We start from the raw sequence: 27,475 nt of genomic DNA, 5'->3' as shown, positions 1-27,475 counted from the left end.
TTAAGTGATCCCCCTTCTTTGGCCTCCTAAAATGTTGAGAATATAGGCATGAGCCACCACACTTGGTCAAATTTCTTTTAGAGAAAAAAACCCATGTTTTCTGAATGTATGAACATGTCTTCTGAATGTATAGTAAGAGATAACTAACTTTAAAGGCAACATGAAATTTGAGAAAGTACATTTTCCAAAAGGATTGAAATGTATAGATGGCCCTGCTCAGTGATAGACAATACTTTAAAAATATGTATTAGGATAACTAAAGGATTTCCAGGGACTTTTTTTGTTTGTTTCCTTTATTTTTGCCCTTTGTAGCAGAAGTACAAGCGGCAAACTCTACAAGGTCCTCAAACAATGTTTTCTGGGTAATTCTGAGATCAATGTAAAAACACCTAGGAGCTACAGGTGTTCGGGGCTTACAGAAGAACACCTAAAAAAAAATCCTGATGTTCTTACTCCTTGTGGTCATAAACTGTCAGGGACTGGAGGACTAGGCTTATCCCCATGGCTACAGCTAGGTCTGCAACTATTAACAGACATGTTCGTGCAAAAAAATACAAGGCCCATCTCAGGGAGCTGACCGAGGGCCTGGCTGTACCTTCACAGCCCATGATGCATTACATGCCTTCCATAAATGTTGGGTGAGGGGCTCCAGCTTTCCTCCAACATTAGGAGGGCTGTGGCTCTCACCAGATTACCCCTGCCATGCTTAGGGAAGCAGGGAATTGGTGGATCTGGACACAGCCAAAGGCCTGCTGAGCACCAGGGGCCTTTGCTACTGGGGCAGTGAGAGAGTGTCAGTTGGAGAGGTCTTTCCCTGCCCCTTCCCTCACCATCATTTCTCTAGGTGGACACTCATGCTCTCCTGGAAAAGAAGAGCAGGAAGCAGCTGGCTCACACAGGGTTGCACAACCAGGGTTTGATAGGGAAAACAGCAAAAATACGCACCACACAAATAACCTCTACATTAACCCCATGGGCGTTGAGCTACCGTGCACATTTTAGCAGCGCCACAGAAGTTGCCAAAGTGTTTCTGTCGCCTCTGGCTGTTTTCTGCATTCAAACCATCGTCTCCTCTTTCAACGGTAAATCCCGAGGGCAGGGACTCTATGACCACTTTCAGAATCCTCCAACTTGGAGTCTTGGTGCTCCTTAATGAAAACTGCACATACAAGAAACACTGCTATTGTTTAAAAGCCTGAGCTTCCCTTCCTAGGTCACTGGCTGGCCATCTGCTCTCTGGCCCAGAATTCCTGCTTTCCCTCTTCCTCCACACGCCCATTTGAACATCCTCTGGCATTTTATATTGCCATGTCTCATGGCCTATGGAACTACCTAGGCAAGGACTTCCCAAAAATGAAGGCGAAAAAGGAAGGAAGCGAACAATCTGGCCACGCGAGCACACCGCTCTTCATTGTTTGCTAGATTCCGTGCATTGTATCTGCGGGGTGGTCTGGCGGTCCCCAAGGTAAAAGCCAACTAATGTGTCAAATACTCAGTACCGTTTCCACCTTTTAGAGGAAGGTGGGAGGGAGGTCATTCTTTCTGAATAAAGAGAAATTCCCTGAGATAGATTTGCATTGGTAGAGGAATTAAAAACTATACCTGCTTCAACCAAATTCCAAAATATGGCCATTCCATGCCTGAGTTTTGTTAATCAACTCTCCACTCACAGCAGCCATGGAATCACTGCCAAATCTCAGACTAGAGACCCGGGGACACAGTCTGACTAAATCAGGAGAAAGGAAAAGGATCATTCTAACAATAGTCACAGGCAGTATCTGGCCAAGATCAAATGCAGGACCATTACACAAGAAGACATTTGGAAATGGAACACAGCAATAAAACGAGACCAGCTCTCCCACAAAAGAAATAAACTAATGTATTTGGTCAACTACAAAGATAACATTTGGAGGGCCTAGTAGAAAATAAATATTGATTTCTGAAGGAATGATTCACTCGTCCAACATATGTTCCCTCTAATCACTACTTCTCAGACCCTTTCTATGTATTACTAAAAACTCCAGGTCTAGACCTGATTTTACTGCCTTTTTCATTAGTTCCACATGGAACTCTTCCATGCTTTCTCCTCAGAAGGTTGAATATCTTAACAATGATTTCCTCTCGATACCACGATATCCTTTACTTTATTCTGGTTTGTAGTATGAGCTCTTCTCTCCAACAGCAACCTCCCTCAATATGCATCCAGATTTTCTTCTTCATGGACATCCCCAAATTCTTTCCCGGCAGAGTAAACTCATCCCACATCCTGCCCCGCCAAATCCCCTCCTCATTCGCCACTCCCACCTGCTCAGAAAGCTGCCCCTTCCGCAGCCAGGATCAACACCCTCATTCACACACCCTCAGAACACTGCAGCTTGGCACCATCAGAGCCACAAATGGCCCACTGCGAGAGCCCTGCACAATTACCCAGCTCCAGCAGCTGAAACTGTCTCCCTTTCCCTTCTGTCACTGAATGCTCAAGTTCAAGGTGACTGAGAAGTGCCAGATTTCGTCTGGTAAGTCCTCCAGACGGTGAAAAGGCTGAGGGAATGCAGAGGTTTTCTCCACCAGGCAGCCTTCCCAGAGCGGTAGGATGGCAATAGCTTTTGCTCTTGGCTAATGCAGGGTTTCCCACAAAGCATCTGCTCTGTTCTCATTGGCTATGTTCACCACCTTCCTCCCCTCACCCCAAGGGGATCTTACTTCCACTCTAAAGTTCAATATTGCCAAGTGGTCCCTTTCGTAAGACTTGGTCACTCGGTAATAGCAAATATTTCACAGCTGTGACCCTGCTGTTAACACGTGTGGTGGGGGTCGGTGAGATTTCAATAAGGTGGCCGTCTGTTACAAGCAGCAGGATTTACAGGCTATCTTGCTGATTCTCTCTTAAAATCTCTTTTAGCTCTGCATTTTGGTGAAGAGCACTGTATGTTATATGCGAGCTTTGTCTCACCCCATTAAAGGAGGACAACTGTATTAGCCATCTGAGCCCGAGTTCCCATGTTACTTAATTGCTATGTCGTTGTGTTAACGAAGTTAGGAAGGGGGTTGGCAAGAGCATAAATCACCTTCACATACAGATATTTGTGGTTTTATTTTTCCTTTTGCCAGCTTGTCTCTCTGTTTCAATTGCCTACCATCTGCCTTTGAACAATCTAAGTGCGAGCAGATAGATTTTATTTGGAGGATGAAGTGCTTTGAGCTCATCCTAGCAAAGCATTTTCATATACTGGTGTTCAGGGCATTTTCTGTTTAATAGGATCTCAGAGGCGATTCAGTTTGGGATGGGAGCTGGTTCCTTCCAATACTCAGAGTACACTGTCAAATAAAAACCTCCTGACTACATTTTTCCACAGAAGGAACGGGGTAGTCAGAGGCCAGAAGTCACCTCTCACCCTACAATGAGCCGTACGAACACCCCACAGGAGTGTAAGTGACAAGGCAGAAGGGCAAGTGCTGTTTTATGCTTACGGCCTAGTTCCCACCCTACCATCCTTAATTCATTTTAAGCTTAAAAAAAAAAAAAAAGATCAGATCCAAACATGAAGCATACAGGACGTTCTGATTTGTGTTCTTTTTCACATGACCTAAAAACACCCAATCAAAAAGTAGATTCATTCACTCAGTTCACCTGGTTGAGTTTTTCACACTAATTAAGATTATTTTGACTTGAACCGATGTGTTATTTTGGAAATACAGCCTAAAATAAAACTATCTGCTGGGTCAAAAGTCAACACATGGGTGGGAGTCAGAAGACCTGACTTCTAGTTCTAATGTGGTAATAATAGCCTTGGGACTTTCCATGGGTCATTTAACTGAGCTTTGGGCCTTGGTCTGAAATTTCTTAAAACTACAGCTCTAAAATGTCTAAATTCTGTTATTTTAATGACTTATTTATTTTTATTGATACATATTAAATGTACATATTTTCAGGGTACATTTAATGATCTGATATATTCATAATCAAGTTAACTGGTATATCCATCACCTTAAATATTTCTCTTCATATTAGAAACATTCAAACTATTCTCTTCAAGCAACTTTAAAATGTACAATCGATTAACATGAACTATAGTCAGCCTACTTATCTACTGAACATCAAATCTCATTTCTTTCTATCCAAATCTAATCTTCTGAATTACAAGTGCCTCATAGTCAGAACTGATTGGATAGATGTCAGAATCGTACTTGCCACAATCCATTATTTTTGGGCCAGGAGACCAAGAGCATTGTGCAGAAAACCCCAAGTTTAATGAAAGAGGCAAATGAAACAAGGCTGCCACCTTGGGCCTCTCTTAAAAAGCTCCCAGAACTAGCCACTCTAGCAGCAGTTTTAAGCTAGACGCCTAATTTTCTTACTCCAGCAAATAAAACCCACTGGACCTCCAGGTCTGAGCTAGTGAATCCTCATTATTTTGGAATTGCTGTGGAGGCTAAAACTGAGCTCTAACAATTCACCAGCTCTCTTCCCCCCGACCCCTACTCTTTTTCAGGAACAAGTGGGATGAGACCAAGGGAGAGGAGAAGGTCCCTGTCTTGGGAAAAAGCAAGCCGCAGTAACCTTTAAGGTTTGGGTTATTCCTATCACTTCTTAGGGGCAAGACAGCTAAGGAAAAGCAAGAACAACCCATAATCCCTGCTCACTCCATATCCCTCTCCAAAAAATATCAGTTTTAATAAAATGCTAGTGACTCTTCATTACAAAAGATTAGAATTCAGAAAACATATTTTTTAAACCCTGCAAGGCAAGCTTCAAAGTGTAGTACTTATTGACATGTCATGCTTTAGGTAAAATAATATTTCACCTACCCATCGATCCACATGAAAGCTATTAAAGGCCACCTCTCATTTACAAAGCGGGAATTGGCACCTATGTCTGACCCGGTCTTAAAACTGATCCTATAAGCCACCTCCCTAAATCTTCTCCCCATTATATTCAGAAGAGTGTGAGCTTCTCTGCTTTTGTTCCTAAAATGATTCTGCCCTATGGTGGGGTAAGACTGCAATGGAATTCCCTCAATCTCTTCCATCTGTTCCCAGGACAGGGTGTGCTGTAAAAGGGATGGCACTATCCTTATAGTGAAAAGTGTTAGAAATGAGTAATAATAAAGGGTTAAAGTATATACCTACTCGAGTAAAGTTTGAATAGGAAAGTGTATTTAGTTATTGAAATTATAGCAATAATTAGTTTCTAAGACTATTATTTGAAAAATTGGTAGACTCAAACCAGGTTTCTCACCCAAATGGAGTAAGACTCATATCAATTACAATGAAAAGGGTAATTTTTAAGCTTTTACTCTCTAAGAATCTGTAAGAATGAACTACTTCTCAGTTATTACAAATTTGAAATTATTGTGATCAAAAGCTGCCCCAAATCTACTGTCCTTCCCTTCTTTCTGAAAGTTATACTTGATACCAAGTATTCACTATTATGCCCACTTGGCAAACTTCAGCAACGAAAACTGATATAATCTCTACAGGAATACAGTGTATCCCCAAAGAACAAGAAAAATTTAAAGAAAAAAAGGAAACAATGAATTACGAAACGAACAAGCCCAGGTGAACAATTAAGTACTAACACAGTAATTTTGGGAAGGAACGCGATTAGGGTAGAATCATTGAAAAGCAGAGAGAAGGGCAAGAAGATGGTGTGAAGATGAGCGAGCTGGGGAAGACGGGGCTGCAGGTCAGTGGATGAGGCACCCTTGCTGGTGAAGATCTCTTTTCGGCACATCCTGCTTTAAAGGTTTACAGGCCAGACGTGATGTGCTGGGTGGTGATGGTTTCTATTTTGGGAATATGAATGAATACATGATGAAATGAGGGAGGACCAAGATTATTTTACATTAATAAAGGAAAAGAGGGGTCCTGTATGAACAGAATATGAACAGTAGCCCCCTAAAATACCTTCACAGCCGTGAAGGGACAGAAAGGCTGGAGGAAGATGGGGAGGGACCCGGGGGAGGTGGGGAACTGAATGGTAAAGCTAAGTAAGCTAATAATAGAGACAGAAGGAAGTACTACTCCACAGGAGATAGAGATGCAAAGACAGAAAAGCAGGCGAGCCTGGGAATCGCTGGTAATTATCCTATTGCACAAGAGGCAGCACAGCCGGAGCCTCAAAAAGAAGAAAGAAAGAAAGAAAGAAAGGAAGGAAGGAAGAAGAAGAAAGAAGTCCATCCCTGTCCCTTCCCCTCCCACAGTCTTTTGGATCAGACTTCGAAGTCACTTACAATCTAAGCTTGAGATTGGCAACTGCGGACCTTATGGTTAAATAATTCTACTATGATTTGTGAACAGTATTTTGATGTTTGGGGAATGCACATGGGTTTGATGTGGTGTAAAGCTCAGGAAGGGGGACCCAAAACAGTGGAAGCAAGTTTAAGGAAAACTTTTTTTAAAATATGTGTGCATGTGCGTGCGGGTGTGTATAGATTTAGACCTAATTTTAAATCTCCCACAAAGTGAGAGTTGCAAAGAGTTGTAGGCATCTGAAGACGTGGCCCTGAGCTCAGTACAGCACACCCAGAGGGGAGCCAAGTACAGAAGCAGGCGGGCAGCTGCCTCCCATCTCAGAGCGCAGGGACGTGCCAAAGGGACGTCCAACATCCTGCTCTGAAGATGGCCAGTAAAGAGCTGTGTGCCTGCGTGTGTGTTTGTTTAACAGAGGTAGCACACCTGGCTGGGCAACTGTGCAATAGGAAGCCACAGGGGGAAATTTCTTCCTGATCTCAACTTGCGATCAGATTCTGCCCTGAAGCATAAGGCTTAAGTGTCCTTGCAACTTTCATCCAGAAGAAAGAAAAACATACTAACCAGCCCTTCTCCAACCCAGCCAGGGATCATAAAAATGGAAAAAGTTCAGAAAAGACCCTTGGCATCTGTGCTGTCTTTGGAAACTGGGTGCCACCTTCACTGCATGGAAGAGCAGCTGAAAGTTAGGCTGTTCCTGTACGGCCCTGAACTCACAGGATACTCTTTTCGATAGAAGTAATTTGTTAGAATATAATGGCACAGCCTTTTGTAAGGCTTGCCACATAATTTTTTTAAAAAACAGTGCGAAGTCCTTTACCTAATCACACATCACAATTTAGAGTCTGGAAAATATGTTAGCTTTTGCTGAGTGGAGAGAGGAGAGGGTGCCCCTCCCACACAGATACACAGGGCACTTGTTATTCCATTCCTATTGACATTTCAATAATTCTTTTTTTTTTTTCTTTTTCCAGGCGGAGTCTCACTCTGTTTCCAGGCTGGAGTGCAGCGTCACAATCCTGGCTCACTGCAACCTCCACCACTCAGGTCCAAGCGATTCTCCTGCCTCAGCTTCCCAAGCAGCTGGGACTACAGGCGCGTGCCACCACACTTAGCTAATTATATTTTTTAGTGGAGACGGGGTTTCACCATGTTGGCCAGATGTTCTTGATCTCTTGACCCTTCCCAAAGTGCTGGGATTACAGGCGTTAGCCACCATGCCCGGCCCATTTCAATCATTCATTTAAGAAAAAGGTCATGAAATTTTCTCCAAGGCAGGTCAATTTTTAAGCAATTTCAAGTGAAAACAATGTCCAAGTGAAAAAATAGTTGCAGTGGTTCAAAAGTCTGTTCTCAGCTCTGTGTAGTGGTTCACGACTATAATCCCAGCAATTTGGGAGGCTGAGGCCAGAGGATCACTTGAGACTAGGAATTCAAGACCAGCCTGGCAACATAGTGAGACTTTGTCTCCAGAAAAAAATTTTTAATTAGCCAGGTATCATGGTACACACCTGTAGCCTCAGCTAGTAGGAAAGCTGAGGTGAGAGGATCACTGGAGTCCAGGAGGTCGAGGCAGTGAGCTATGATCATGCCACTGTACTCAAGCCTGGGAAACACAGCAAATTCCCATTTCAAAAGAAAAAAAAAACTTCCAGGTTTGTTCTTTGGCAGGTTGCTAGAAGTAAGACCATAATCCACCATTGAACTGAATGGGGGATGGTCTCCAGATTAGACTGTGACATACTAATGCTCAGGAAGTATGTCCTTGAGCACCAAGCCCCAGGTCCCTGTGCCCTCTGAACAGTAAGCTTAACCACTGGGCCTGGTAAGGCTGTAAGGGAGAGGAAGTGGAAGGGGAAGGAAATGGCTTCTGACTCAACAGTGAGGACATTGAGCAAGTGCTCTGGTAGCATTTGTGGAGGAAACTTTAAGTCCATAATAAAAACATTAAGTCCATAATGGAAGCTTAATAAATACCTGATGATTAAAAAAATTCTGTTCAACTACTATCCACTGGCCTTCCTCTGTGCCAGGCACTGCAATGGACATTGGAAATGTAAGCAGCACATTGTCCGAGGATGCGGTGTGTATGCTGAGTGTTTAAGAGAGAGCACAACCTCTGTGGCTGCCCCTACCTGAGCAGCTCCTTAAATGTGTATATTCACAGTCATATACAGACCTATGCTTTCTGCTCCCTAAGTGGTCTAGATCAGCATCCCTGTAACAACTCTCCACTTACTGCACAGGCCCTCTAGGAGCCCATCTGTGCAAAGCAGGAGAACCCTTACATGCCCTGCAAGGACAGACAGGCCAAGAGAAGCTTCGTGGAGACCGAACCACCTGCAGCCAAGATGAAGTCAAATCTGGCAGGGCTGGTGGGCAGCTGCCATGTGGGTCTGCAACAGAGAGCCCCTGGCAGGTGATCAGGAAAACTTGTGACAGTTTTGGGGGAACTGTAAAGGTCTCTTGCTGGGGTCTGGTAGGGTTCAGGAAGTTGAAAGTTTTCACATATCCTAATTCCCTGAATCCCAGCCATACATCAATGGCAACAAGAATAGGGAGAAAATGAGCCATTCGGGCTTGTATGGAAGGCCCAGTTTTGTCTGCTTAAATCTGAAAGTACTTGATTTCTCCCAAGTGGTCCATTTCACACTTATCAGATCACACTTAATCAGATTCATAACCCTAACACACTCTCTTAAGACTCCCCTCTTTAAACAAATGCCATTGGGCTGCCCACCGGAAACAGAAATGTTGAGGCTGTCCTACCAACTGTTAGATATAACTTTGAGCCGTTTTTCTAATCCCATGGTATACTCCGTCTTTCTCACTGGTTTAGTCCCTCAGGCAGTCCATTAGGAGTAAAATGAGCGCTCCAGAGAGAGATCTTCATCTCAGATAGGGTAGAAGAGAACACAGGCTGTACAGAAGAAGACTGGAAAGAGCTGACTCAAATAAGAGAAGGATTCTTCTCTTGACATGGAAAGGCAATCACAGACTTCAGAGAAGGTTCAGCAAGCCATGCTGCTCTTCGGGGCTATCTCTGCCAACTAGGTCTCAGAAGAATAGGGTGGGGGAGCAACTGTCAGCCCTACACGGTGGTGACCTTCCACTGTGTCCCAGACACCACAGCCAGCTATGGCAAGACTGCACACAGCTACAATAAACAGCCACTGGCTCTCTCTCCCTGACCCAAGAGGCAGCCCAAGCCATGTCCAAAAAGAGGATGATCAGTTAATACATTCATTTATCTTGGGCTGTCGGTGCTGTTTCTGGCACATCCAGCCTGAAGGTTCTCAAGCTTCTTCTCCAGCTATCTATATTCCCCTCTAGAAAGCAGCCAACTGAGAGGGAACGCATCTGTGAGTGCTCCGTGTGTGTATGTGTCTGTTCGGTACTTAAGCCTCCCAGGAGCCCCTTAGGTATGGGAGGTGGCAGTGTGTTTGCCCTGTCATGGAGTCCTGACATGTTCCAAAACACAAGTCTCTACCTTCCTTTTTATTTTTTTGAGATAGAGTCTCACTCTGTCGCCAGGCTGGAGTGCAGTGGTGCGATCTCGGCTCACTGCAACCTCCACCTCCTGGGTTCAGGCAATTCTCCTGCCTCAGCCTCCCAAGTAGCTGAGACTACAGGCGCGCACCACCACGCCCAGCTAATTTTTGTATTTTTAGTAGAGACAGGGTTTCACCATGTTGGCTAGGATGGTCTCGATCTCTTGACCTCGTGATCCATCCGTCTTGGCCTCCCAAAGTGCTGGGATTACAGGTGTGAGCCACCGCGCCCGGCCAGGTCTCTACCTTTTGTCTTTCCTCAACCCTCAGAGAATTTGCTCAGGATGTCAACCATGCAAGGTCTTTATCTTACATATCAAAGACCCTGGAGCCAATTAAGTCCATAATAGAAGCTTAATAAATACCTGCTGATTAAGAAATTCTATTCAATTAATAGCCATTGGCTGTCCTCTGTGTCAGGCCCTGAGCTGGACACTGGAAATATAAAAATGAACCCATCAGACTCCTGTCCTCAGTGGGCTTTCAGTCTAGTATGGATGATAAACAATTCAGGATAACTGGATTGTTGCCAATAACAGAGGCAAGTTCGATGAGCTGCAGGAACACTGTGCCCAGCAGCAACAGAGAGGCTTGAGAAATGGACTTCCAATGACAAACTGGCTGCCAGGCAGAAAGAAGATCGAGGGAAGATTCCAGGCATAAAAGTTCATTACATGGGCTGGGCATGATGGCTCATGGCTGCAATACCAGCACTTTGGGAGTCCGAGGTGGGTGGATTACTTGAGCCCAGGAGTTTGAGACCAGCCTGGACAACATGGTGAAACCCTGTCTCTACTAAAAATACAAAAATTAGCCTAGTGTGGTGGCATGTGCCTTTAGTGTCAGCTACTCAGGTGGCTGAGATGGGAGAATCACCTGAGCCCAGGAGGCAGAGGCTGCAGTGAGCTAAGATTACACCACTGCACTCCAGCCTGGGCCACAGAGCAAGACCCTTGCCCCTCCCCTCGAATCCCCCACTAAATAAAAGTTCATTGTGCGGTTGGAACATAATGTGAGGATGATACTAGAAAGGTAGGCAGTAAAGGGCCTTGCACGTGATAAGAGGCTGGGGTTCATGCTACACTATGGTGTGAGACAGAGTGATAAGATCACATTTTTACCTGCAAAGAATCATTCCAAGTTGTGTTGGGGGAGGGGACAACATGGAGGTAGGGAGATCAGAGAGGAGACAACTGAAAGGCCTGGGGCCAGAAGGAAGGCAGTGCCAGCCAGTGTAGAGGAGAAAGAAGAGGCCAGACTACCTGGCAGGCTGGGAAAGGTAGCACACCTGCCCTCCCAAAGCTTCCATTCCAGTAGCGGTAAGAAGCAACAAGTGGAAGAGTCTGTTACGTATCGTGGACCAAGCCAAGGGTCACCGTTGGCTAACCTTAGTCCTGGATGGCTTTTGTGACAGAGCTGGCTTTAAGCTGGCCTTAGAAGAATGACAGAGAGGTGACTTGGCAGAACCATTCATTTACTACCCTTCTTTTGGCGGTGCTCCCCTATGATTCGTATACTGGTTTTATTTAGCCCTATCTTCATAAGACTCTTAGACGGATTCTTGTAACAGAAACCTCCACCAAGAAAAGCTGCCATCTCCTCTCATATTAATCCAACTCATCAACATCTCTTGGCAGTGTCTGACTTATGTGGGACAAAAATAAATAAATAAAAACAATAATAGTAAGACTTTGCCAGGCTAGCAAACCGATCCAGTCAGAGGATTATAACAGACACCTGTTTTTCAGTACAGCAGCTGCTAACACGGCAGAAGCATGGCATCGTAGTGACCAGAAAGAGTTCTCTTCCATTAAAAACCCAGTAGTAGCAGAAACTGGCATGGACTGATGTTCAGCGATGTCACCTGAATGTGAAAAGAAGTTCAAATAAGACCAGACGCATAATAGGAACCTGCTTTGCCAATGTGGGAACCCAAATGCTAGTTTGCTGACGGGGAACCCAAATTGCCAGTTTACCTATTCATCTAAGAACACTAAGGCACAAATCCTTAAAGCGGCTATTATACTTAAGAGTGTTATCAAAAACATACTGCAGCTTTTTGAAGTTTGGTTGATTCATACCCTGTGGCTGACCAAACACCTCTTCACTTAAGCCAGCTTAAAAAAAACCGAAACACTGCCCAGTTTAGAATGTAGACACTAACACAGGAGCAAATAAACAACACTTTGAATTATTTTTTCAGTTCATTCACCACTGAAGACAAACAGACCACACACACACACACACATACACACGTATATAATCTACCAACATATAAACACCACAGGCAAACTATTTGAAAGCTACAATATGTACACATTACCTTTTCTGACCAGACCAGAGAGATGCTCTTAGAAACAGCTTGTTAACAGCCCCTCACATTGCTGTTTAACAATCCGTTTACAGCCCATCACAAAGCCAAGCCTCCAAGGAGATATATTTTACATCTATATGTTAGGTTTCTTCGCCACAACAAGGCTGGGCTTTGTGTAATCTTTTCCTCTACCTGCTAGAAAACAGATTATACCATCATTTCTGCAACTCATCATCCCATGAGCATGCAATACATGTGGCATATAATGCAAACAGAGTCACAGGCACAAACCCTGGAATAAATGCAGGACGATGCCCAAGAAAGCACAGGCCATTCCATACAGGCCTGACGAAAGCTAAAAATAACCCATTGAGGCGTTGTGTCAGCTACTCTCTCACTGTTCTCCCTAGAGCATGCTAATTCTAACCTCCAGTGTTGGTGCTTAAGCTTGAGCCTTCAGTAACTATACCTAGGAAGGTGGATTATGAAGAAATATTTCAATGTACTTCAATTATGAGTCCATTCACATGCACACAAATGCAGATAAAGACTGAACCTGAATTGTGCATTTTCTCCTAAAGCCTGACATTTGTGCCCTGGGGCAGAAGGACCAGCTGAGAGATGCCCCTTTTGGCAAATGGTATAACAGAAACCTCTCAAGTGCTAAGCATGCTCAATCGCCCAAGAACCACCCAGCCAACAAGACTAACTCCTGCCTTACCCTGCCCGGTGCACAGCAAGAAGTTTCCCGAAGAAGCACAATCTTGTCCATACAGACCCCACTTGAGGTCCCAAAAGATTAAAGGGAGAGCACCCTAATAATATGAAACCCTAGGACAAATCACTGACACCAATTTGGGGACAGGGCTGTGAAGAAAATTCTTTCCAATGATCTATTTGGCATTTAGCCTGGCAGAAACGTGCATAAAGGAAGGGTAACTGGGTATTCCCAAACTCAGCTCTGCAGGTCATCCAAAAGTGAACCCAAATAAGAAATGGGCTGTGTTGTGAACTCACATTCACCTATGACCTACATATAAGCCAACCAAGAGGCAGGAACACTATATTCTTATCCACCCATACCTCCTCCATGGTAAACCTTCAAAGACCACAGCTGAAGTGAAAATGTACACAGACCATCTTTCCCTTAAATCAGACTGTTCAACACGATGGTTAACAACAAACGCACACACAGGCATTCTCCCTGGTTCAGAGAAGCTCCATTTGGCCATTTTACCAAGTTTTTCAAAACAGAGACATTCTCAGAAGAACCGGCTAATGTTAGTGACTTGTGCCACTGGGCCCACCTCTTCCCTCTTTGCTGGAATAACGAGGCCTTGCAGTGGGACTTGCTGGCTCCTCCACCTTTCTCCCTTCTTGCATTTTTAAGGTGTTTTTTTTTTTTCCACTCTGGGGCCTTATCTCATATCTCTCCCATCAGGGCAAACTGGTGCCTTGTGCCCAAAAGACAAGTAAATATGCTACTGTCCGTGTCAGTGGCTCCTTGTTCATTTTCTAAGGGTAGGGAGCTTTGAAGAGATAAGGTCCTGAGAAGGGTGGGAACATGCAAGACAGGCGCACTACCAGGTGCCCTACTTGAGATGTCACCTAACACCTAGGTCCCTTAGCTCACTGCCCTGCCTGTCTCGGCAAAAGTTAAAGATACTCTTACAGCACACTGCAAAAGATTAGAGGATCACCACTCCAGCCTTCCTGTGCTCGCCAACATTCCCCTTAGATTCCATTGTGTTCCAAAGCCACATCTGACCTACAGCTGACTTCTGCCCACAGAGGAGCTCACCCTCACCTCCTCACTCACAGCCCTGCCAGACGCAAGGAGCCTCAGAAATGCAAAGAAGCAGAACACAAAATTCAGAAAGGGAGCCTTTGTTTCTTTGGTTCTCTGAGGGAAAACACTCTTACCTCACCAACTGGTATGCTCTCTCCTTCCACCTCACCCTAAAGTATTAGCGTCAGCAGAAGAAGGACTAAATGGCACAAAGTCAAAGGAGCTGGCTGCTGTCCAGGGGACTGGAGGTGTAGTCAGCCAAATCAGGTCATTCAGGTCTCAAAGTCAGGAAGAACTGGAGACTTACCGAGGCTGAGGAATCTGTGTCACCCAGACTTTATCCCCAAAACCATAACTCTCCCACCGGGTTCACCTCACTTTGAATAAAGATTAGATCAAAAGGTGCAAAGTGAAAGTGAAGCCTGTCCTGCTGTCCCCAGCCATTGCTGGCCATTAGTGGCAGTCAAGACCTGTTAGTCAGGAGAGCCACGGGTCTGAAAAGCGCAAAGCGCCCGTCAAGTGAACTCATGACACAGATCTTTAAAATCTCCTAGATCTCAAGACAAAAAGAGGACAAAACGGCTGGGTGCCGTGGTTCATGCCTATAATCCCAGCACTTTGGGAGGCCCAGGTGGGAGAATAGCTTGAGCCCAGGAGTCCGAGAGCAACCTGGGCAACGAAGCAAGACCTTGTCTCTACAAAAAGTTTTTTTAAAAAACAGCCAGGCGAGGTGGTGCGCCTGTAGTCCCAGCTACTCCAGAGGCTGAGGCAAGAGGATCACTCGAGCCCGGGAGCTGAGGTTACAGTGAGCAATGATCATGCCACTGTACTTCAGCAAGGGTGACAGAGCAAGACCTTAAGGAAAAGAGGATACAGCAATTACAAAATGGACCAGCAATCCAATCCTTCAGATGTGCCATTTTTCTAAAACCTATGACAGGGACTTGGGATATGAATACACGAAGAGGCCCAAAGAAAAAGAACTCACCTCTGTCCCTTTGGGTGCCCGGCCTGTGATCTCAGGTCAATACATGAAAATAATTAGTGGAACCATAGAGGTGATCCAGGAGACACTACAATGAGGCTTACTCTAGCCAGAGTCTGATCTGATGGCCAAGGACAGTCTGGGAAAGACAAATGGTCTGGATATAACAACCAATAATAAACTTGAGAGACATTTCCTTCCCTAGTCTGAGCTCTTTAAAGCAGTTAACAAAAGAGCTTAGCAAATTCCCATCTCCCCCCCTTTTTTTTTTTTTTGAAACGGAGTCTCGCTCTGTCACCCAGGCTAGAGTGCAGTGGCACAATCTCAGCTCACTACAACATCCGCCTCCCGGGTTCAAGCGATTCTCCTGGCTCAGCCTCCCAAGAAGCTGGGATTACAGGTGCATGCCACCACACCCAGCTAATTTTTGTAGTAGAGACAGCGTTTTACCATGTTGGCCAGGCTGGTCTCAAACTCCTGACCTCAGGTGATTCACTTGCCTTGGCCTCCCAAAGTGCTGGGATTACAGGCTTGAGCCACCGCGCCCCACCCCATCTCCCTTTTTATGAAGTCTCCACAACACTTCCTCCTGTCTAGCCTAGTGCAGATCTACTTGTCCACGTATTAGTCAGTAGGCTTGAAATCATACTCATTCTAAATTGTCTCTTGACTTTGATTTTTTGTTGATATATAATAGCTATACATATTTTAGGGGTACATGTGAATTTTGGTATCTGTGCATATGTGTAATGATCAGATCAGGGTAGCTGGCATATCCATCGCCTCAAACATTTTTCTTTTGTGTTGGGAACATTACAATTCTTCTCTTCTAGCTTTTTTGAAATACACAATAAATTACTGTTAACTCTAATTTCCCTACTGTACTGACGAACACTGTAACTTATTCCTTCTATCTAGCTGTATTTTTGTGCCCCTTCGCCAACTTCTCTTTATCCCTTGACCTTGATTCTTCATTAGAGACCCTAGCACCTCTCCAGGTCACACGTGCAGTGCAGTGGGCTGACCTGGGCCCTCCCTCTTCCTTTCTCACCTCTTAGCAGTGCCAGAACTTCCACTGTCACACCTAGATTCACACTTTCACTAGGGAAACAAGACAACATGTTGTGGGAATGGTTAACTGGAGAGATAGGCTTTTTTTTTTTTTTTTTTTGAGACAGAGTCTCGCTCTGTTGCCAGGCGCCAGGCTGGAGTGCAGTGGCACGATCTCAGCTGACTGCAACCTCCGCCTCCCGGGTTCAAGCAATTCTCCTGCCTCAGCCTCTTGAGTAGCTGGGACTACAGGTGCGCGCCACCATGCCCAGCTAATTTTTTTGTATTTTTAGTAGAGACGGGGTTTCACCATGTTGGCCAGGATGGTCTCGATCTCTTCATCTCGTGATCCGCCCACCTCGGCCTCCCAAAGTGCTGGGATTACAGGCGTGAGCCACTGCGGCCAAGAGATAGGCTTTTCTCTGGAGTTCGATTTTTTTTAATCACAAGCCTTATTTCTGTCTGCAGTTCATTTTTTCCAGGAAATGCTTTAGAGTCAGCACGTTATCATCTTTGGCTGTGGCCTCCTCATGTATAGGGGACGTAAGTGAAGCAGGATTACTGACCACATCGAACAGATAAGTCCTAAGAAAGGTAAAGTTGCACAGCCTGTCATAACCTACTGGAGAAGGGATAGGGTAGCTGAGACGAAAATCACAAAGTTCCACTTGTGGTTTCCAGGAGGTGGTCAGAGGAGCAGTTTCTCTCCAAACCTAAACTCTTGATTCGAGGGTATGAAGTAGCCCGCATTTATTTCGTGGGGTAGGAGGGAGAGGTAGGTGACATATTCTTTACAATTCCTCAGAAAGGGTCATCTTCCAGTCTATAGTTCATCTTCTCATTTGCCATGTACATACAAGGAATGACTCAGGATTGAATTTAGGTCCACAGCAAGAATACAACTGCTGAAAAGGACACTTCAGTCCCTTCACATCTGCTACAGAGGAAGGTTCCCCCATGTCCCAAAGTAACAAATTTGGCCTTTTCAAACTCTTCTGTATAATTAAATTTCCATGAAGGGCCATCTACTCCCCGTTCTTGAAAGTGAACATTCACCAGTCCACAGCAAACAGTGTCTGTTCTGTGGTCAGACAGACACGGAACTGCCTGTGAAACAAAAGCAGACTAGAGAATTGATGCTCTCTTTCAAGTCTCACCCCAGTCGCAAATAATAAGCAACTGTATGAAGCAGCAGATCCCTGAATAGGTTCAAATACTTGAGCGCTGAGTAATAACGCTAGTTAGACTCACTGTACAGTACTTCCAGACTTAGGTTTTTTCCTTTTCTTTCATCTCTGGAAACTTACTCAGAACCACATTAGCTATTCCTTCAAAATTCTGCTGTAAGATGCAAAAGGCATTTGCTATTATCATATAATTGCACTTGGCTCATCTCTCCTATTGTTGAGGCTTGTATTCAATTAAAGTTAAAATGAGAGCTTTTTTGAGCACTGACTGAGTGACCTCAGCTCTGTGAACAACTCAATGGGATAATGACAAGAGCACTGTGCGGGGAGTCAGCTGACTTGGGAGGCCTAGATTTTAGTTCATATGGCGCCACCAACCAGTCATGTGATCTTGAGCAAGGCCATTAACATCCCTGGCCAGGGGCTGGGCCTGGCAGCTCACACCTGTAATCCTAGCACTTTAGGAGGCTGAGGCGGGCAGATCACTTGAGGTCAGGAGTTCAAGACCAGCCTGACCAAAATGGTGAAACCCCATCTCTACTAAAAATACTAAAATTAGCTGGGCATGGTGGTACACACCTGTAATCCCAGCTACTTGGGAGGCTAAGGCAGGAGAATCGCTTAAACCTGGGAGGTGGAGGTTGCACTCCAGCCTGGGTAACAGAGCGAGACTCTGTCTCAAAAACAAAAACGAAAAACCATCCTCTGGCCTCTGTATTCTCAACTGTATAATGTGGGCACAGAACCAGAAAATCTCTAGCCCCTTCCAGATCCACATGTTGTGGAAGACGCATAAAGGAGGAGGAGAACTAATTTTTTAACAGTATAAGCCACTACTACATTAGGCAATGCACATATCCCAACAACCCTAAGAGATACACATTTTTATTACTACTTCAGATGCATTGGTGGGTTCATGATTAAGTAACTTGAACAAGTTCGAGAACCAGGGTTCATGAGTCTGTCTACTCCACTGTCTGTGCTCTTCCCCAGGAGCATCCACAGCATGGCAGTGAGGGACAGCCCTTTTCTGAGCACCTTACAATCCCTTTAAGGGAAGTCAACTTTACAGGTGAGAACCAAAGAACAACATAAGACAGAACAAAATGCAAGTCAAAATCTAAAGGCATAGTGATTGGAATTACACTGTGGCAACACTAACACTGCTGAGCACACTCACCAACGGGAGCACGACCTTTTTGGGTCATTCAGGAAATGAAATCGTCTTCCCTACATCTGACTCCCACATACAAAAGGAAAATACCCCCAAGAGGCCATCAGGCCTCACCAACCTGCAGATGCATTGGCTACCTCTTGTTTTCATGGGGGAGTATTTCTCATAAATCATTCATCCAGATAACTGAAGATTAGCCTTTCAAAACTTAACGTTATTCTTATGCCAACCATTTTTTTTAGATATCTTTCCAAAATACATTGCATTCTTCTTCACTTCTTAGATCTCATAACATGAACTCTGTCCTTCCCTTGGAAGTCACAATGATGAACACTAATATCATGTCATGTGAATCTTCAAAAGCAAGCTATGCTTTCTGAATTCTTGCCTGCTTTTTCTCATTTTTCCTGTGCTACGGTCTTAGAGGAACACAGACCTAGGATGGAACACTGATTCTGACTCTGGCTTGATTAATTAAGAATGTGATCTCAAGCAAGCTATTTAAATTCCATAAGACTCAGTTTCCTCATCTGTTTCATGAGAAATTTGGATAATGCTCTCTGAATCCCCTCATATTACCTCCACGACACATCTCTTTCTCTGTTTCTTTCCGTACATCTGCTCTGAAGACTCTCTTCATTAAAGCCATTCAAAATCAGAAATGTATAAAGTCAGATGGCCAAAATGCTCTCTTCATTCCAAAAAATTAGAACAGGCGAGTTGGGTCAGGCCATCGAGAGAGGAGTCAAAAAAAAGACGATTCTTTTTGTTATTGGAGAAAATCAGGGAATTTCTGAAATAAATTTCTGGAAATCACATAATATTACAGATATACATGAAAGAGCATTTATGAAAAACAAAAACATTTGTGTTTATGAATTGTGTGAAAAGCTTTAAAAGGGAAAAAAAAGGGGTTGTTTAAGGAGAAGCAACTGACCAGGGAGTAAAGCAGGCGAAGAAGGTGTACAGCCCAAGGCCGGGCAGGACGAGGGCACAACCTCTCAGACTTCAGACCACTTTACCAAGGAGTCATTAACACCGGAAGAAGTAAGATAAAAACAGAGAAGGAAAGGAAAGGCCTGTGAGAAAAACACGAAGGGCCCAAAATGAAACCCATCAAAAGACAAAATCTCACCAGAGGACATCAGGGACTGGTGTAAATATGGAAAACTTAGACATTCATTCCACAGTGGGTGGTGGCTTGGTGTGACCATCTGGTTGTCCCCACTACTTGTGTAATGGCTGGGAAGACCCATCTTCAGAGGAAACCGGGAAGCAGAGGAAATTCAGAACCTCTGCAAGCACTTCTGCCAGCTCTATTCCTGCCGCTCGTCTCAGCTTACGTAACGAGCCACCAGCCGCCAGTTACTCTGTTTCCTGGTTTTCTTCGCAAAGATGGCGGCTGCACTTTGGAATAGACTCCTAGAAAATACTTTGGAATTAAAGTCCCACAGTATAGATTCCGGCTCTAGCTTTGCCACTTACAGCCTGGGAGACCTTGGGCCGATACATCATTTAACCTCTCTGGGCTTCGGTTTCCTCATTTGTAGAGTGAAGAGAAAAACTGCAACCCTGAGAGAGCTCTGAAGAGTAAATGAGATAATGTATATAAAACAGCACAAGGACCAGCATGCAGTAGTATTCAATAAATGATGCTGGTGATGATGATGGAGGAGGAGGAAGAAGAGGAAGAAGGAAAAGGAGAAAAGAAAGTGCTGCGTAATAAAGCACTGTAGAGCTGTAAGCTACTGCTGGTTGTTGTAGAATGACAGCCACTAAAACAGCAGATGAACACTTTTACTTACAGAGAATTTATAAAGTTTCAAAAATCCAAGCGTTCTACAGTTTCTCATAAGCGAAGTCCACAGGGCTGAGTGAGCAGCTACGCTCATCTGAGAGTCCACACTTATCATGGAGTAATGCCTTCCCTCATCAAGCCTCTCGCCCACACTCTGAGAATTCCAGATCACTTAGACATTGACCAGGCTGAACTATATATTTTCACTATCTAAGAAGAAAAGGTTATCAAACACATTAACAGAGCAAATAAAATGTGTGGTAATATTTTGACACTTTAGGAACAGTTCCAAGCACATGGGAGCACTAGTTTCTACCCAGTGGATAATGTGGAACCCAAGTTATTTTTGCCTATACATTGGAGCTTTCCCTGAGATGCCCCAGTAAGCAACGCTTCACGAGTTTGGTTCCTGTATGTTCAGAAAAATCAATAAAAATGTGTTTGTTTTTTAATAGGGTATAATTCTAACTTTTGCTAATTTAGGTCTGGCAGTGAACAGTCTTTAAGCTGGGCCCCTTTTGGCGTGGGAACCCTGAGTAAACGCACACTCATTCTATTCAACAAATACACACAGAGACTGGTTTCCAACACACATCTAACAACAAATACGGCCGCGGTGGACTCTTGCCTGAAAACAAGCTCCAAGGTTGTCTCTAAAGTAGTATTCACAGAGAGAAAAAAATGTCATTTCTATGTCGCACACCCTACAGGGCTTCACCTGACCCTGAATCACTCAGCTGGGAGATCCATACCAAAGGTCAAGTTTGAAAAATTGGTGAAAAAAATGAAACCACTGTGCAAGTTTCTCCCAGCAACCCTGTGCCCCTACCTGGCCCCCAGCCATTTCCTTGTGTGCACAAATACAGCTGTGCTCAGAGGAGCAGAATGTGGCTTAGCTCTGCCTGCCTCTGGTGCTCACATTTGGGGTTGTTTTGCCCTTGACTTACTTATCCTGAGGAGGATACTTTCCATAGCTACTTCTCTAGGGCCAGCTGCCATGCTTTTAGCTTTGGCTATTTGAAACAGGGAGCTTACTACACAGAAATTAAAGTATAAATAGGATTGGCTGACCCTTGATAAAACAGCCTACAGCCCACCCAAGGATTCTCAAAGGAGGCCTGACAGTAGATAGGGGCCTTCAGCCCAAACAGAACTCCCAGGCCCTCATGCACTCTGTGTGTGTGTGTCTGTGTGTGTAAATGTGCGTGTATATATATGTGTGTGTGTATATGTGTGTATGTATATATGTGTACATGTGTGTATATGTGTGTATGTATATCTGTGTATGTGTGTATATGCGTGTGTATGTATATATGTGTATGTGTGTATATGTGTGTATGTGTATGTATAGATGTGTATATATGTGTGTATATATATGTGTATGTATATGTGTGTATCTATATATGTATATATGTATGTATGTATATGTGTATGTGTGTATGTGTATGTATATGTGTATGTGTGTATATATGTATGTATATATGTGTGTATGTGTATGTGTGTGTATATATGTGTGTATATTTGTGTGTATGTATATATGTGTATGTGTGTGTATATGTGTGTGTATGTATATGTATGTGTGTTGCAGCAATATATACATATCGTACATACATATATTGTATGTTTGTATGTTCATATACACGAACATACACACATACAATATATATGTACGATATGTATATATTGCTGCAAATAGTGGTGCCAATACAAGTCCGGCAGGGCTTTCTTCCCTCACCCCCTCCCTCCTACTACTTCCTCTTCTCACACCTGACCAGACCCCAGTGGCCCATTTCTTCCCCCACATACCATCTTCCTTGGCACATACCCCCATGCCCTCAGACCAGCTGGCCTGTGATTAAAATGGACCAAGCTAGGAAGTGCCAGAGAGTGAAGCCTATTGTATCGAGTTTCCTTGGCCTTTTATAGGGACACGCCATGAACCCAGAGAATGCAGTGGCCTGAGAACCTGTAGGCTTGCGTCCTCCAAACCTGGTTCATTCACCCATGTGTTGAAGCAGACCCCTTAGATCTCTGGATTCCCTCTCTATAAAAAATAGGAGGTTGGTCCAGGTAATCTCTAAGGTCTCTCAACTCCGAATGTCTGAAAGTTCCCTAATTCTATTGTCAAAAGAGCTGGGGGACACTTAGAAGCCTGCTAATCTGAACTTGTTAAAGCAATTCCTCAAGCCCCTTTGTTGTATCTTTTACTCAATTTCCTTGTTAATTTTGGCACAAAAGCAGTTTTTGAGAATTTTATCAAAATAATAAAACATTAGGCTGGGCGCAGTGGCTCACACCTGTAATCTCAGCACTTTGGAAGGCTGAGGCCGGCAGATCACTTGAGGTCAGGAGTTCAAGACCAGCCTGGTCAACACGGTGAAACCCCCATCTCTACTAAAGTACAAATATTAGCCAGGCATAGTGGCAGGCACCTGTAATCCCAGCTACTTGGGATTACAAGGCAGGAGAATTGCTTGAACCCAGGAGGAAGAGGTTGTAATAGGCAAAGATCATACCACTGAATTCCAGTCTGGCGACAGAGCGAGACCCCATCTCCAAAAAAATAATAATCAGAAAACATTATTATATCAAAATTCTATTAATAAGAATTCGTGGACAGACCGCCCCCCCATTCCCCGCACCAGGAGTGCTCTAGCCCTCTCAAGGCTGTAGTGAGCCCTATTAAGTGCCTTCTGCAAGCAAACCAGTGGATCAAAGTGTTAAGTCACCCTGAGGTTACACACAGACAGAAAGAGGAAAGGGTACTGGCCTCCTCCCACCCTTCGCTTCACATCAGCAAACATTACTGAGAAATATTTCTGTGCCAGCTGCCAAGCTAGCTACTAGGACACCAAGATAATCACCACTAAACCCAAGGAGCCCAGAGTCCAGAAGAAGAGATCTAAAGAGTCTCCCAGTTAGCAGCAAAATTTTAAAAACCAGATTTCCTTTTGCTATGGAAGCTGACTGAAAAGGACAGCAGGGAAGGAGGAGACTAGAGACACTGTGTGACTCGTTTTTGTATTCTGGTTAGTCCTGGCCCACTAACACACTGTGCCAAGCCTGACAAAGGATTGTGTCTGCGAGGCCGCAACCACCTTCCGCTGCAACTTGGCCAAACTTAGAACTGAACAGGTGACTTGAAGGTGAAGGCTGATGATGGAAAAGACAGCCTCTTCCTTCTTCCTGTGACCAGCAGTCAGCCATAAAATCCTCTTTAAAATAATTTGACTTTTTATAGAGAGTTGATCCTTTTCTTTCATTTAAACAACCTCAAATGTTCAGGAACTGAAGCATTTAAACTTCCATGACAACAGTGCCACAACCTTCAAGGGAGCAGTCCCCTGTAGGGAAACAGTGAGGCTCAGTGAGAGTTTGGTGCTATTAGACTAGTCCACCTCTCTTCTACTATTAAAAAATGTGTGTTTGATATTAACTTCCCCAGGTGAGGGGAGCACATTTACACAGTACAAGAGAAATAGAAAAGCCCCGATCAGGCATTCTTTACAAGCCACCACCACATAAGCCATCTTTACAAAGGCGTCACTGATTGACCAATTCAGAAACTTTCACCTTGGAAACTCCACCCAAATGGGACACTGCTCTTTTCTAGCAGAGCGGACACTGCTCAGAAGTAAACAAAGTACTTCCCTCTGTGGCTGCCTCTGGTCAGGCTACTCTGTGCTGCATCTCACCAGCCGCTGAGGAACTGCCTGCCTGCTGATCCGCTGCTTGCAAGGAGTAAAAGCAAGTGAGGAAGGTTTCAGGAGTGGAGAGGAGGAGTGGGAGAAACCTCTCCATAGAGAGAGGCTTTTGTGTCACATGAGTTCGGTATATCAGATTCATCAGCTCATCCTTGAAAACCTCTGACATTCGTTCTCCACTCCATAGAAAAGCATATTGTTTACTGGACTCTAGAAGCAAGCAATTTGCTTGTGGGTTACCAGCAAACATTTTTTATCATGCTGTCACTGTACCACATCCCAAGGACTAAATGAAACGCAGCACACATCACCAGAACATTTCAGATGACCTGGAATAATCCCGGTCCTTGATCTCCAGCGCTTATTACTGGAACAATGTGAATTAAACTCCATGAAAAGATACTCTTCACATATGTTCACCTAGACACATGCACAGTCTAAGCAAATACATACTGGTTCTATAAAGAACACAAAGTAAAAGTGTTTTTTTCCTTTCTGGTTAAGAACATTAAATCTATTTTAATTACATAGAAGTACACAGTAATGAAAAGAGGCACCCTAAAAGAACTGAGTTGTAAGCAATAAGTAAAAAAATGATATGCAAATTATAGACACAATTTTTATGTTGCATTTAAGAAAGTGTCTTGCTTGGCATTGGTCCTGTATGTGTGTAAGGCAAGGGACTGTTGTACTCTTTTTCCAAGTGGAGCACAATGAAACAAACCACTCAGCAGCAGTCTGCAGCCAGCACACCACCACAAGCCCATCAGAACGGTGGGGATGCAGTTTAGAAGATCAAGAAAGGTCACAGAAAGCATTGCTTTTGGTTGTTTTCGCCCTAAAGTTACTGATCTGTAGTTGGTCCAGATTTTCCTGATGTCGGGTTTATTGCCACTGAGCTAAATACAATTTATTGATTGAATCCCCTACTATTTAGTTACCTCTGTGTTATGAAGCGTCAAATAAATTAGATTATCTATACCACAGGATTTTCCTGAACTGGGTATAGAATCTGATTTCTACCGCAAAAGAAACTCGTTTTGAAGTATTAATATCAAAGTACCCTAAGTTCTTTAGTGTGGCACGCCCCATGCCCACAGACATACTGCCACCTCCAGATATGTACAAACACAAAAGCCTAAAAGTTCCATTGGGCATTTTTATGAGGCAAAAACAAAGAAGCCCAACCCACCTTTTGATTTCACGTTAGCCTTTCCTCAAACCCATGAAAATATTTTCTGATAAAAAACACCAAAATGTGATTCTAATTATAAAATAACCTAGTAAGCACGTATGATGAACTACTGCCTTTCCCCTACACAGACTCTAACTGAAAGGCAGTGTTAAAACAGGAAAGAAAACAGGTTATTTGTCCATTGTTGCTGTAGTGTCCATTCAATGAACACACATTAAATAGGCCAAACCAAAAACAAACTTCAGCAGCTTCAGCCTCTCACAGGAGCAGAAGGCTTTCTACCTGAGTACTGGTGGAACAGTGAAATGAATAAAGTGCACAATAAATGCAGCGATGGGAAAAATAACTAGGGTAGATGGATGAATCATCCTGCCTCCCAATGGTGGCAAACTTTACGACAACTTTTTAGAAGCAACAAACAGCAGCACCACAGTCTTTACAGATACATAGGCATGCACACACACAACTACTGGGTAGCCCAATAGTGTGTTTACAAACATCCACTGCCCTGCATTTACAGTACTGCAAAACCGGCCAGAAAGCTGGGCGATTGCTGCTCTTAGATCCTCTCTGCACTGTCAAACACAGAAGGTCGTTTTGCGTGGTTGCTTAGTTCTTACTCTCCCTGCAACACACGAGTTTTCTACTTTGGGATTGCTCAACTTTCATATGCATCAGAGTAAAACAACTATTCAGCAACTTGATTCACCTTGGTTTAAAAAAAAAAAAAAAAATTCATTGTGCAATGCCCAGGAAAAGCTGACACCAGGGCTGTCTCTCCGACAGCGCTTCCAATTATAATCAGACGAGGGGGGGAAATGCTGTCTGATCAGACCCAGAGAGTCCTTTAAATAAATAAATAAAAAGATTCTATCCCAGCGGGGACTGAAGAACTTTTTTTCTAAGAAAGACCACCCTTCGGGAACAAAAGTTACATTTCAGTCACATGTTGGGTGTAGGAATAGGGAGCAGGTTTTTTTTTTTTTTTTTTTAAGCGCACTAATTACGGGGGTGTTTTACAGTTCTGGAGACAATCCGGGTTGCTCCTGACCAATTGTGACCGGCATTTCATTGTCAAAAAGGAAGGTAGGGAGGGTGGGGGCCGAGGAGCCGGCAGGGGCTCGGTTGTGGGGAGTAGCAAGGTTATGCTAAAGGGTACAGCCGCTGCCGCGAGCTGCAGCTCCTTCCCTCGCGCCCCAAATAATTTACTGCGAACAGAGCAACTGCAACAGCCCGATCTGAGGAGCCCAGCACGACTGCCTCGGCCGGTGCGGCTCAGGGTTTCCACCACGGAGAGGGAGGGGAGAAGATTTTTACCTTAATGCTACACTGAGCAGGAGTCTCCGACATGTCTCACAGCGAGAGAGAGATCAGGAAGTTCTCAGGTTTTTTCCACTTTCTTTTCCTCTCCCCAACCCAGAAAGGCTCCGCCGCCAGCCGGACGCAGTCATTTAAGAAGTTTCTTCCAGCATCTCTCCCGGCAGCCGCCCCGGGGGTCTGGAGCGCGCGAGGCGGGGCGGGGCGGCCGGCGGAGTTGGGCGCGCGGGGCGGCGGGGGCGTGGGAGCCGGGCCCGAGAGCGGCGGCGGGGTCTGCAGGTCGCGGCGCGGCGCGGGGACCCGGGGCGCAGCCCGGCCGGCCTCCAGGTCTCTCCTCCCACCCGCAGCCGGCGCCCCCGCCCCCCGCCCTCCCGCCGCGGTCCCTCGCTCTCTCGAATGTTTTCCTTCCTGGAAGAGAAACTGAAAGGCAGAACTGAGAAAGCTCTTTGCTCATTGATCTTGAGAGTTTCAGTGCAGAAACTGACGTGAATTCCCAGCACTGAGCTCTGCCTCTTAAAGGAGCCACCAGGAAATAAAAGCTCGGGTTACAGCCCGGCATCGGGGAAATAAAAGCCGCGCGGGGGAGGGGCGGCCGCGGGGGCGCGGGCGGAGGAAACCCGGGGAGCGGGGCCGCGCGAGGCCGCGGCTGCGAGCGCCCGGGGCGAGCGGCACAGCCCCCCAGGCCGGCCCGGGTGCGGGCGCCCGCCCTCCACGCCGCGAGACCTCCGGCCCGCCGAGCCAATTTCCGGGCTTAAGGAAGACACCTTCAAAAAAACGTTACATTGTGGCCCCTGACACCACAAAACAGGTTTTATTAAACTCCTCCCACCTTCCCTGGCTCCGTCTCTTGGATACATCGACATACACACAAGGGTTTTGAAACGTTTCCCTAAGCGCAGATGCAACAAAGTAATTATCTATGAAGGGTCATCCGGTAAGGACGCGGCATCCGAAGAAGGAAATAAAACAATAGCCTTTGTTCTGCTTCTCGACAGCTGCCTCTTTAAGAGAATCCACCAGGAAATGGGAGATCGGGTTACAGCCTGCACACGGGGAAGTGTGGGGAGCGCGGGCGCCCGAGCGCGACGCCGGAGACAAAGCCGGGGCGGCCGCGCCGCAGACGCCGGGGGACCGCCGGGCGGGGGGATTACTGGGAAGG

At 45.0% G+C, this 27,475-nt stretch overlaps 1 protein-coding gene across 7 annotated transcripts in view; it reads right to left on the bottom strand.

The window, feature by feature from the left end:
• Positions 1-26,493, bottom strand: part of ETV6 (ETS variant transcription factor 6) — a 251,308-nt gene extending 224,815 nt beyond the window's left edge. For 3 of the 7 annotated variants that reach the window (XM_012434276.3, XM_012434277.3, XM_012434281.3), the window contains exon 1: positions 26,317-26,493. In XM_012434276.3, the coding sequence (XP_012289699.1) occupies positions 26,317-26,349 (33 nt within the window). In that variant the 5' untranslated portion in view covers positions 26,350-26,493. The other 4 variants (XM_064377672.1, XM_012434274.3, XM_064377673.1 and 1 more) reach the window with 4 other exon arrangements.
• Between the last annotated feature and the right edge of the window lie 982 nt (positions 26,494-27,475).

Source organism: Aotus nancymaae, unplaced genomic scaffold, assembly GCF_030222135.1.
Source record: "Aotus nancymaae isolate 86718 unplaced genomic scaffold, 86718_ANA_hifiasm-v0.15.2.pri h1tg000016l, whole genome shotgun sequence".
Classification (NCBI taxonomy): Eukaryota; Metazoa; Chordata; class Mammalia; order Primates; family Aotidae; genus Aotus; species Aotus nancymaae.
Note: the sequence above shows the minus strand (reverse complement) of the source record. Positions and strands in the feature narration are given on the sequence as shown.